The 12,500-nt window shown below is 38.8% G+C and overlaps 1 protein-coding gene across 2 annotated transcripts in view; it reads left to right on the top strand.

Annotated features, from left to right (window-relative positions):
* Positions 1 to 4,112: 4,112 nt before the first annotated feature.
* Positions 4,113 to 12,500, top strand: part of LOC137968077 (uncharacterized) — a 44,709-nt gene continuing 36,321 nt past the window's right edge. For both annotated transcript variants that reach the window (XM_068814702.1, XM_068814703.1), the window contains exons 1-6: positions 4,113 to 4,472; positions 7,769 to 7,916; positions 8,185 to 8,526; positions 9,305 to 9,607; positions 11,850 to 12,152; positions 12,467 to 12,500. The exon at positions 12,467 to 12,500 is cut by the window's right edge and continues 275 nt beyond it. In XM_068814702.1, the coding sequence (XP_068670803.1) occupies positions 4,176 to 4,472; positions 7,769 to 7,916; positions 8,185 to 8,526; positions 9,305 to 9,607; positions 11,850 to 12,152; positions 12,467 to 12,500 (1,427 nt within the window). In that variant the 5' untranslated portion in view covers positions 4,113 to 4,175. The remainder of the gene's footprint in view (positions 4,473 to 7,768; positions 7,917 to 8,184; positions 8,527 to 9,304; positions 9,608 to 11,849; positions 12,153 to 12,466) is intronic.

The raw sequence follows: 12,500 nt of genomic DNA on the forward strand, positions 1-12,500 counted from the left end.
CGTAAATTATTACCACAAATTGCGCCTTTCAAACTATCGACTGACCATCTTGCGTGGTAGTCTATTTTTGCGGGACATAAATATTTACCACGTTTGAAGCCCGCGGGGGGGGGGGGGGGAACTCCCATATGAAACAGACGGGGATGATCGTCGTCTCGCTTAGGGGTGTAAATTTTGGATTTTGGTCGCGCTTAGGGTGTTCCGGGCAAAGCGCCAATATTTTATGCCACAAGGGTCTCGTTTAGGGTTCCGCGAAGTAACACAGAATTACGCGAAGAGAAACAGAAGTCAAATTTCCTTTTAAATTTTCTTTTTAGATAAAAGCATTCGATGATTATGCCTTTTTATCATTAAAACTCATTGCGTGTCGTATTTTTGTGTTTTTAAACGGTCTCTCGTAGGGGTCAAAATTTGCTTAAGCCACGCCTAGATTGGTCTCCTTCAGGGGTTAAATTCAAAATTTCCGAGGAGCATCCCCTTCTGTTTCATATGGGAGTCCCCTCCCCCCCCCGGGGTTTGAAGGTCAAAAGTTCAACAACATCTTGCATTTGTATGCCTCCAGAAAATGAGTTCACAATGAAACGGACAACATTGGATAACATTATGGACTCAACCTTTGCGTAGCTCACTGAAGTGCAAGTACGTACTGCTTTAGGTAGCTTTCTTTCGGTAGTAACCGTTCATTATGTCAAATTATGTCTTTGATACCGCACAATTGGCGCACATTCAGTTTTCGTTTTTGAGCATATGTATACTGATTTGGTTTGAAATTCTTTGAAATTCGGTCATATTTTTGCTCTACTACTAGCTTTTAAAAGGGTGCTCTTGAAATGAAACGGTCCGCCAGGTCGTACAATTGCATTTCAGTGAAACTGACACTGCGTGCGTTTTGTAATGTAAACAATTACGAAAATAATCCTCGATACCTTTCGCATTACAGTGGAGCACATTTCTTGCACCTAAAATATTAACTTGTCGTGTAAATCACGATCTCTTTTGACAGAAAACTGAACAGATTTAATATCGTATTAATTTCAGTTTTGACATCGTGATAGAAACGTCACTTGCATAAACCACAGGCGGCCCAGAGTCGGAAGTTAAACAATTATAAGGATTTGTATGGGAATCTCGATAACAGACTGAAAAAGACATTTACCCGCAAAAGTTCTCAATAAAAAAGCCGTACTTTATTGTCATGGTAAATTTCTTGCTTTTTGTGTGGTTTTTTGCCTGATTGAATGCGATTTAAACGACTTCTCAAATCCCCGAGTCGTCACTCTTCCCTAAATAAAGGGAAGGCTGGCAACTCATTTCTAACTTACCTCAGATCTCGCCGAAAAAATTCACACTTCTCCGGCATCAGTCACGCTCAAACTCCGGCGATGGCTACTCGGATAAATTTACTTCCCCTTGACCAAGTGTCAAGGTCCAGCGAGTATCCATTGCTGAGAAACTGCGAAAAATATTCAAATTTTCAAACTCCTATTTTGACACGGCTGGTCAACGGTTCACTGAGCCTCCATACGGTGAGCGCAAACCTACGCAAGTGTACCCATAGTTGGGCAGAGCAAAACAAATCCCAGACTCGTCCCCAACGGAAAGTTCGACCTCGAATCGTTGCGTGACGGTTTGGATACTTACTAACGTTTTTTACAGAAGGAAATATGGATAAGGGTCAATGTGAGGAGGATCCGCTTCAGATTTACGACCTCATGTTATGGCAGCTATGGTACATAAGTGTGAAATAAGGGAGCTTATCCAAATTTCGGAAGGTCAAATTTCGATTGTTCGGAAGTCGTATCGGAAACTCAAGTGCAACTATTCTGATGAAAGACACTAATCAAACACAATCCTGTTTTTCATCTGTCAACAACTCACATTATGATGACTGCAGAAGAAATTCATATGAAAAGGTCGCTGCACATTTTGGACACTTTTCTGTTGAGAGTCCAGGGAAAATGCCATCGTTGAAATCATCTGTGCTTTGTTTTTGGGCTTCCAGTGGCGTTGAAATGTTCAAAGTTATTTCTCACACCGGTGCATCAAGCGATATCAATCGAAAACCAACAATTATTACTCGGAATACCTGAAAGGCATCCGAGTTATAATCTCGGTTCTCTGTGTTTTGGTGCAACCAAATGGACAGTAAAATTACGGTGTGGTGATTTCTTTGGCTCAAAGCAATTCACTTGACAAAACTATACTTTTTCCAACAACAAGAAAATAACAACCGTGGTGTGGAGTGTCGTCGGACGAGGGGATTTTTGCACGCGCTAGGCTTCAAACAGCTTCAATTCTAACGGGGTTCGATGTAAATCCGGATTTATCACATGCGGTGCGGCAACCAAAGCGATGGGAGCTGTGTGCTCATAGGTCACATCTACAGGTCATTGTTTTAACATCGCTAAAATAATCCTAACATAACCACTTTCATAATGTAACCTTAGGCCAAAATAATAGTCTTTAGGGCTTGCGTTGGGTTACTTACGGGTTGGGGTTGTTTATCATCATTACAACAGACCTGTCACGCAACGATTCGAGGTCGAACTTTCGGTTGGGGACGAGTCTGGGATTTGTTTTGCTCTGCCCAACTATGGGTACACTTGCGTAGGTTTGCGCTCACCGTATGGAGGCTCAGTGAACCGTTAACCAGCCGTGTCAAAATTGGTTGTTAGCGAGCCTCGAAGGAGTTTGAAAATTTGAATATTTTTCGCAGTTTCTCAGCAATGGATACTCGCTGGACCTTGAAACTTGGTCAAAGGGGAAGTAAATTTATCCGTGTAGCTATCGCCGGAGTTTGAGCATGACTGATGCCGGAGAAGTGTGAATTTTTTCGGCGAGATCTGAGGTAAGTTAGAAATGAGTTGCCAGCCTTTCCTTTATTTAGGGAAGAGTGACGACTCGGGGATTTGAGAAGTCGTTTAAATCGCATTCAATCAGGCAAAAAACCACACAAAAAGCAAGAAATTTACCATGACAATAAAGTACGGCTTTTTTATTGAGAACTTTTGCGGGTAAATATCTTTTTCAGTCTGTTATCGAGATTCCCATACAAATCCTTATAATTGTTTAACTTCCGACTCTGGGCCGCCTGTGGTAATTCTAGCTTTCGTTTTGTGGTTCGCTTAATGTACAACACTTTTCACGAGGTGGTGTGAAGAAGAAAGCACTCGTTTACTGTTTAAGCCTAAGTACTCGTTTCAGTGATCAGGCCTAAGCACTCTCGTAAAATTTTAGCTTTCAGGTTCGGTTAACTACACTTTCCACGAGATCGCCTTGCCCTTGATTGCGGGGGGTAGCTAAAGAAACTATGGTGCTGCGTCGGAGGGGAAGTAATACTGACAAAAATTTGGTTTTATCAACGGAGTTGATAATGTAAACTGACCACCGTACAGAGAATCTCTATACAGTGGCCAATTTACATTATCAACTCCGTTGATGAAACCAAATTTTTGTATGTGGGATTGCGGCCGCGGTGGCAGTTCATTATAGCGATATTTAAAACTTATAAGTGCTCGTTTCTGTCATTAGGCAGGGGCACCCAACGAGAATCTAGTTGAAAACTACTTAAACATAGCATTTTTAAACGTTTTTTGGTATTTAAGCAGTAGATATAGGCATATTTTTATCCCCTAAACATTATTCATCTGATTTCCTAGCTGAAAGTCTAGTGATCCGAAAATTGTAGGGATCAAAACTTACCTTTTCGAAAATTTCAGCCACAAAAAAGGCTCCCGAAAATCCTAGGTGACCTTTTTAGGGTAAAAATCCGTTTAAAATGGGCAATTACATCATTTTTAGATGTTCGAAAATCCTAGGACAGGCAGGCAAGCAAGAAATTTTACAACAAATGTTCCGAAAATTCTAGATCTCAAATCGTCTTCCGAACAGATATTTTCCACAAATTGACGTTGGGTGCCCCTGATTAGGCCTAAGCGCTCTCGTAAAATTTTAGCTTTCATTTTGCGGTTCTGTTAAGTACACTTCTCACGAGATCGTCTTTAAAAAAAGCAATTCAGACTACTGTGTAATAATATTACAATTCTTGTCATTATTGCATCGGTGATTCACTGTCAGCAGTGCCATCTCACTCAGACCACGAACGAGGAGACTTGGTGCTCAGTTAGCAGTTACACTACAGTGACCTAACACGACGTATACGTCAATTTCATAAGATGGCGTCTAAAAGAACGCTTCGGTCTTTCCGGCGGATCACAATTCAGGAGATGTTTATCGTGTTGTGGAGAGTTTTAATTTTGCAACTTCTGTTCTACTGGGTGTCGACATTCTTCTACAGTTATGGTAAAAGGATTTCAATTTCGACTGATGGCATTATTCGTGAAAAGCTACTATTAAATTCACAGGCACGACATGCATCTTCACGCAATGCTTACTTTCAAATAATGGATCATACGACAAGGACATATTTTGTGTGTGGCTTATTGAATCTAATTCCTTGCAAGCGGACGTTGGTAAGATTCACATAACCGCTTTGAAACTCTTAGTACCCGTTGGTGAAGTCATTCTTACATGAATTGTCAGAGTACGAGGCAGTTATATATGTCAGTAATTAAATTGTTTCACCGCAGTCACAAATGACAACCTTGCCATGACTTTGTTATTTGGAGCCACGTCCCGTTGCCATATCTCCCTTTTTTGCCAAATTCCTCTTTCCCTTGTTCTTCATGCTGGTTGTTAATTTTCTAAAATCATTAAAATCCAAGAAATGAACTTTTCTAATTTGAGGTCAAACGTTTGAAACAGCACTGGAGATCGAATTCTTCTTTCATTAATTTTTGTTCGCCGCTTTCGCCAACTTTTATGGGCCCCCTTCACTGCTTTTTGTTTTTCCTCGTTGGCGATTGTAGCAAAATTGTCATTTTCGCCATATTTGCCAAATTCGCCGCTTTCGCCAACTTGTACATGTATGGGCCCCCTTCATTGCTTTGTGCTTTGCCTCGTTGGCGATTGTGGCAAAATTGTCATTTTCGCCATATTTGCCAAATTCGCCATTATTTTCTCTTTTTTGCCATTTTTGTTGTTGTGTGCATTTCTGGATATATCACTTTGGGGGCTTTTGAACCGACGATAACATGCCTCAAAAACTATAGTTAAATTAGGCGGCCAAAGACGGTGGAACAACAAGAGAAAAAAGACTTGGATGACTTCATTGCAAAGGTTACCAGGAACGCAACAAGGTGGTCGTTTAAGCTTTTCTCCGAGTGGCAGATACCAAGGAACAACGAAGAAAGGAGTCACGAAATGCATATGTTAATAAACATGAGGCATTACATAATGTCACTCGTGGTATTATATAATTCTTCATTTTGCATTCCATTGTTCATCTATTTACCCCGCTATTTTGAAATCCCTGGGGCCACGTTGAAATCCCTCACCAGGCTTTCAGGTTTGTTGGGTGAATTACCAGGTACACGTATAACAACTTACTCACGTGACTTGAGAAATTCATCCGATTGGTCAAAACGACTATTGAATATGGATGAGTATTTCAAAGCATACACAAGCCATTTTCCGTTAGGTCAGTACGATGTGCAATATGTGATTATCCTATGACAGTCTAAATTCATCAGTGTGTACGCTGAGCAGCTTTATGATAGCTTTCCTTTCAATAGGTTTATCGCATATACTAAGGGTGCGTTTTAAGTGACTGTATTCTGGAATAAGAATACATGGAATAGAAGTAAGAGAGAATGAAGGGGTAGTTTCTAAAGAAACTGTGGTGCTGCGTCGGTGGGGAAGTAGTATACAAAAATTTGGTTTTATCAACGGAGTTGATAATGTAAATTGGCCACCGTACAGAGATTCTAAAAGCTGACGTTTCGAGCGTTAGCCCTTCGTCAGAGCGAAGAGACGAAGGGCTAACGCTCGAAACGTCAGCTTTTAGAATCTCTGTACGGTGGCCAATTTACATTATCAACTCCGTTGATAAAACCAAATAGAAGTAAGAAAGCCTTCCTTTTTACGGAAATTCACATTAAAATTGTCAAACAACTGCTGAAATGCTATTTTAAACACATCTTTATTATTTTTGTTGCTTCAAAACGCCAGAAATGTTTTGTCTGGAACCGATTGTCATATAACTCGTTTTCGAGGCCTGTAGATGCCCTCTTACTTACGAATTTTTCGCGCATGGGGCACCTGTATATGGAATGTTCTTGTCCAATTTCTCCCTGAGCATACCGAAATGTACATGTACATTCATTTTACCCCTATGTCTTTTTTTATCAGTATATGATCGACCCCCAATGGAAATCTCGTTAATCATTATTGTCTCTCGACCTAACGTACTGCTTATTACTTTTCGAGTTTCTCTTATGTTGTCGCTATTTTCTTGGATGTCGTATTTTTTTATAATTTTGATATTAACCTTCTTTCTGGTATTTCTCAGTATAATTTAGTCAGTCTAACTCACTCTTTGTTTTGACGATTCTACGTAGCTTGTTATTCTTTATTCGCGAGTAAATTTGATTGTTGGAGGGAAATTGTTCGAGAATTCACCAAAAAGGTTGATTTTGTTTTCCCTTGTGGTCCACATTGAAAACCTGTTGTCAATGAAACGTTTCCAGTGGGCGGGTTAGCGGGAGTATGAACCCTTATATATCTCAGCTCTAGGATAGAAAAAAATGAAATGTGGAAAGATCATTACGGTTAGTTGAGCAATGGAAAGGAAGCCTAAAAAATCCAGGCTTGAATGGGATTTGAACCCATGGCCATGCAATTGCACTGCACTTGCTCTACCAACTGAGTTATCAATCCAACTGGGAGCTGGTCATTATTATTTTGCCGTTTTAGTTTCCATTGCAATGCTGTGAGTCTGCGCATGTGGAGTTACTATTACCGGTAAAAGAAAAAACACCGGAATACAATGCATCTATTGTACGTTTTATTTTCACGTTTTGAAATACTTTTTTTTGAGAGTTGAAAGTTAATTTAGTTTGGCTTTGACATACAAAGTTCATTATTTCACTCCTTTGTTCATTCTGTTTGGAGTTGATCTTGGAGGAAGATCTGCTGGCAGCTGAGTGGATTCTCTTTAAGTTGGTTTTCTAGTGGAACTTGATCAGCATCGGTCTTATTTCTTTTACCTGTTTATTTTTCTTAGGCGGCCTCTCAAGTTTTTGTTTTGTCGTTTTGCTGAAGGAGAGGGAGATAACTCAAATGGACGGCATGATTTTAGAGTCCATTTAAGGACAGTGCCTACAGTTGTTATTGACCATATGTTCTGCGCATTTCGAAATACTCGGAGTTCCCAGCGGTGGTGCTTACTAGAACTATGAATATTCTTGAGTGCTTTAAAACTATGCGGAGAAAGCAGAACTCAGCAAGTGCTCTTGGTACGCAAAAGGCAAATTGAAGATAACCATCCATTGTTTGGAGCTTCAATGTGGAAAAAAGCGCTATACATTGCTTTGTATTTTACAGCTATTGTTGATTAACTTTGAAAAATGTGTGGTTACTCACAATTTTCTTTTTGGATTTCAACAACACTTGTAAAGGTTTTCTTCTCCCGCACATTCATAAACTCGGAAAAAATACCTTTGAAGTAGTGGGCACTGTCCTTAAAAAAGCCATGGTTTCTGATATTGACACAGTTGACATTAAACTTTTCAATTTGAAAGTAAACATTAACACTGTGAATTTGTCTTACCAAACAAAGGCATCTGTCTTCAGCTTATATTCAGGCTACTGTCATCATCTGTATCATCGTCACCATAATTGTCAGCATAAATTCTTATTTCTTTTGCAGGTCTTTTGTGGAAATACTGGGCGAAATGACATTGTCAAGCATAATCTTGAGGACGTTATCATAGCGAGCTTCATCCGCTTTCAGCCAACTGACTTTTCTGGTCATAAGGCAATGAGAGTTGAGCTGTATGGAACACTTAAATCTCTAGGTAACTGATGAACTTACTTTCTATGCATTTTAACAACTCCATCTTATCATTTAGAAAAGACAAAAGTAGAAAAAAGTAATGAACTCTATTTGAACTCTTTCTTCATATATGTTCCGGAAAAGTGTTTAACAGCCTGCTGTTAGTATTGTAAGTCGAGTTACGTAATTATCAAGAGAGAATTAAATTGGTACGTTTGAATAAAGTAATGGTGTTTCTAGACTTGTGCAGTTTTGTTCTGTATTCACTAATACCTTTTTCTCCATGCCAGTTCCTGTTAAAGCACCTGTTCTTGTCAATGTGACTGCACAGTCGTCGACTAGTGTCGCTGTCTTTTGGGAGCTGTCAAAACGTTACTACAACGAAAGAAACTTGATATCCTTTAAACTTCTATACCAAAAGGAAGGCTCCAACCTATTTGAAATACAAACTATCAAAGATGCAGCTTGGGTTGATACAAAGAACGTTTCAATTATCAATGGTTTGTTGGTTTTCTCCACGGTTGTCACGGGGCTTGAAAAGTTCACAGAATATGAATTTAAAGTGTGCGTCTTCAGTTCGGTGGGGTGTGGACGAAAGAGTTCCTTGAAGATTGCAAGGACATGGGAAGATGGTAAGGGACTCTATCAGTTTCTCAGGCTTAGTATAGTCAATTGGGGGCATTGTCATTGTTGTTATTGTTATTTTATTTGTTTAAGCAGGTTGAAGTTTTGGCAGCTATTCAGCTGATGTGGACCTGCTATACCCACCCACCCAGATACACACCGAGGACAGCCACAACACCGGGAACTTCATCCCCTACTCTTCTCGAATAGTGTGTGCCGTTCTTTAACTTCCCACAGGGAACTAATGAACACGGAAGTTATTTGTGAGACGGGACCTCCGGCTTATCGTCCTTATCCGAGAAGACTTGAAAGTCTAACCATTTGCGGATATAATTACAAAGGCAGCACTTTCTCCTCAGTTACTTAAAGACCCTGAGTGTTGGTCTGGCCGGAGTCGAACTCACGACCTCCCGCATGGCAGCCTCGCCATGTCTATGGCCATAGACACAGCTGACCCTTTCTTATAGATTTTCTATCACCAATTATTCCATGTGGTGTTGGAGAAAGTAGTCAAATCCAGTTGAAAGAAATTGACATATTTGCAAATGTGGAATGCCATGGGGTTTTTACTTATTGATTGATTTATTCATTTAAGATTTTTTTTGTTCCTGATAAGCCATCTTTCTTCATTTAAAATGTCACTTCCCTCATCAAATTAATCTCCTTTAATTATTGGGAAGAAAGGAAGAAAGTTGCTTTTCAATTAAGAATGGTTGAATCACATTTCACTCCATGGGCAAAGTTCATTTCTGATTTCTTGTCTTTGCTGCATTTAAAATCTTTCAGTCCCATCAAAAGCTCCTAGCAATTTTACAGTGACTGCTAACACATCTACGGTTATCATGGTGTCCTGGCAGCTTCCTTCCCCAGACTCCAGACATGGAATCATAAAAGGATTTAAAATATTCTTCAGACGAAAAGGCTCCGATGACAGAACAGAAATCTTGTTTATTTATCACGCCTCCATCTACACAGCACGTGTCACCAGATTGGCTAAGTTTACAGAATACGAATTTCAGGTGTTGGCCTTTACCTCTGTTGGTGATGGAGCGAAAAGTTCTGTTGAATTTGCAAAAACAATGGAAGATAGTAAGTGATATAATTGATTAAACTGGCGAATTTTAAGGAGGCTCGAAAAGCCTTTTTCGTTGCTTTAGTTTTTGTGAAACGATGAAAGGTACCAAAGAAGGATGTTTCATAGTGTAGGCAAACTATAAATATCTTTGCAACTCTATTGTTGGGTAATACTTTAAGGACACTTATGACGTCATATCTGTTACCATGGCAACACACCAGATCCACAAAAAGGCCCTCTCAATTTCAGTTTTTGAAAATTATTTGTAAAACTAAGTTGATGACCTACCGTTTTAATTTCTTTGTTGGAAATCCCCCTGAATTCTTTAACTTCTCAGAGAGTATGACAAAAAGTTATCTAATAGAACTAAAGATACATCGAAAAAGGGCGTTTTATAGTTTACAGAAAATTGTACTAGATAACTTTTCCGATACTTTTTTTTATCTGAAGTGCCATCATGAATGATACGAGCATGCAAAAAATCAAGGTAGGTCACCCAGCAAAAATACAGAGTAAATTCGTGCGAACCAGAAATAAAGCCTGAGGGAAAAAAAACATTTTCTTTATCTCAAAATTTTTCTCGGTGACCTTGTGGATATTTTGCATGCAGGTATCATTTATGATGGCACTTTTAAAAAAAAGGTTTCGGGTAAAGTTATAGTACAATTTTCGATGTATCTTAAATTCTACGTGATAACTTTTTGTCACACTCTCTAAGAAGTTAAAGATTTTAGGAAGATTTCCAACAAAGAATCGGTAGTTCACCGAAAAAAAAAAACAGAAATGTTTCATTTAAGTGTTGCAAAGTACTGTCAATAAACGAAAACCCCCATTCAATTCAATTTCAGGGCTGTAGACTGCACCATCTTTTGGGATAATATGCATCTATTTTGATATGCAGCTCAAATCAAAAGAAAGACAAATTCAAATATTGTTCCAGTCATCACTTTTCGTTGTAGTTGTTGGGGCTTTCTATGTTTTAGTACACATCAATGACCAGTAACAATGATCCCAGTCAATCTCTTTTTCCTCTTAGAAAAACAGACCTTGATAGTAGCAAGTCAAGTGACTGAAGGGAAGAAAGATATTAAAACCAAGACCAAAATAATGATACGAAAGAACACGAAAGAATCTATATCTCTTTTTGTCTAAACCAATCTATGTAAGTTTTTCTTCTATAATTGGCTGATTGCGGTCTCCACAAGCAGAGAAAGAGAAACTACATGAATTAGGAGAGTTCACACTGAGATCGAAGTTGGCCATAAATGTACTGTAAAAGACAATTGAGTGAACTTTAAGCATACTTTTAAGACAAATGTTCTGATGTTAAATTGCAAAGTAAACTACAGATTTTCCGCAGTCAACCATGGTTGGCGTGTTGAGACATTATTGCGATTTGGCCTGCTTTATAATAATCCCGTCAAGGAAACTTTGAAGTGTAGTCACAAATCAATCTCTACTTGTACTTCAAGTTAATTGACCTCATTCCTTCCCTTTCAATGTTTCTCTCCTTTAAGTTAACAGCATTTTTTATTAAAGCTCCTAGATTTTATGAGCTACGTGATCAGCCACTGTCAGGGTGCCCTGTGAACGAGATTTTAGTGATTGCTTTTGAAGCATCCAGACTTTGCCAGTACTAACATTCGATAAGCCGTAACAAATTGCAACCCAGTGTTTAAGTCCATGCAATCATTGTCCTGTTGACCAACCATATGGCGATCAGTGGACTGGTCTAGTATTTAAAAAAAAAGCAATTCAGTATTAACGAGAGCATTAAGTTGAAAACTGTACCTACAATGTAGAAAGTCACTTGTAATCTACATAACAGCAACTTACCTATCTGCAGGTAAAGCCCATTTCTTGACATCAAATTTCTCTTTCAAACTGTAAACTCTGGTTCACAACAGTAACTTGACTCTTAATCTCACGGGAGTCCCTTTTTCTACCACTTTTCAATTCACACAGGACGAGATTGGCAACACACAGAAACACGATAACTGTCTGACCGAATTAAAGCTGTGTATATAGTTTTTCTAGAATTTTATTCTAAACTATTTCAGTATAATACAACATATCGATTTTTAGAAATGCTGAACAATGACTGACACTGTACCAAAGACTAAAATACTATCAAATGCTTATGTGACTTGAATGAACTTTGTGGAATTTTGTTCAAATTTTCTTATCCCTGTAACACAAATAATGAGAATTAACGAACAAGGATTGATCACTTGTTTTTTCTTCGTTAATTTTAAGTTCCCTCAAATGCTCCGAGTGGATTTATGGTGACTGCAAGCACTTCTACAAGTGTCACAGCATCTTGGCAGCTACCACCGACAGACTCTCGGAATGGAATCATTAGAGGATTCAAATTGTTCTATGCACAGAAACGCTGTGATAACCAACCTAAAATTCTCCACATTTCCAATGCTTCCGTTCGAGCAGAAAGTGTCAGGGAGTTGACGAAATTTACAGAATATGAATTTCAATTGTTGGCCTACACCTCGGTTGGCGATGGACCAAATACTTCTGTTAAATTTGCAACAACAATGGAAGATGGTAAGTGGTATCATTAATGATTTTTGTGCATTTTTCCTTCAGTTAATGCCCCAAACCCTTTAGTATCACAAATCTCATCCTCTTTTGCAAAGTAAAAAGGTTGATTATTATATCAATGCAGTGCTTATACGCAGTCAATCCATCGACTAGCAAATGGTTGATTGGATGATTTGCCACTTGATTAGTGCTTTTAGAATTAATTTTATTCAACTTCAACACATAAATGCATATAGATTCGATATTTTTAGTGTGGAACGATTTTAATTACATGAGTGTATCTCTTTCTTTTATCTCTTGACTTGGGTATGCTCCAGCTCCATCAAAGCCTCCCAGTGGATTTATGGTGAC

The sequence above is a fragment of the Montipora foliosa genome, chromosome 8, assembly GCF_036669935.1.
Source record: "Montipora foliosa isolate CH-2021 chromosome 8, ASM3666993v2, whole genome shotgun sequence".
Classification (NCBI taxonomy): Eukaryota; Metazoa; Cnidaria; class Anthozoa; order Scleractinia; family Acroporidae; genus Montipora; species Montipora foliosa.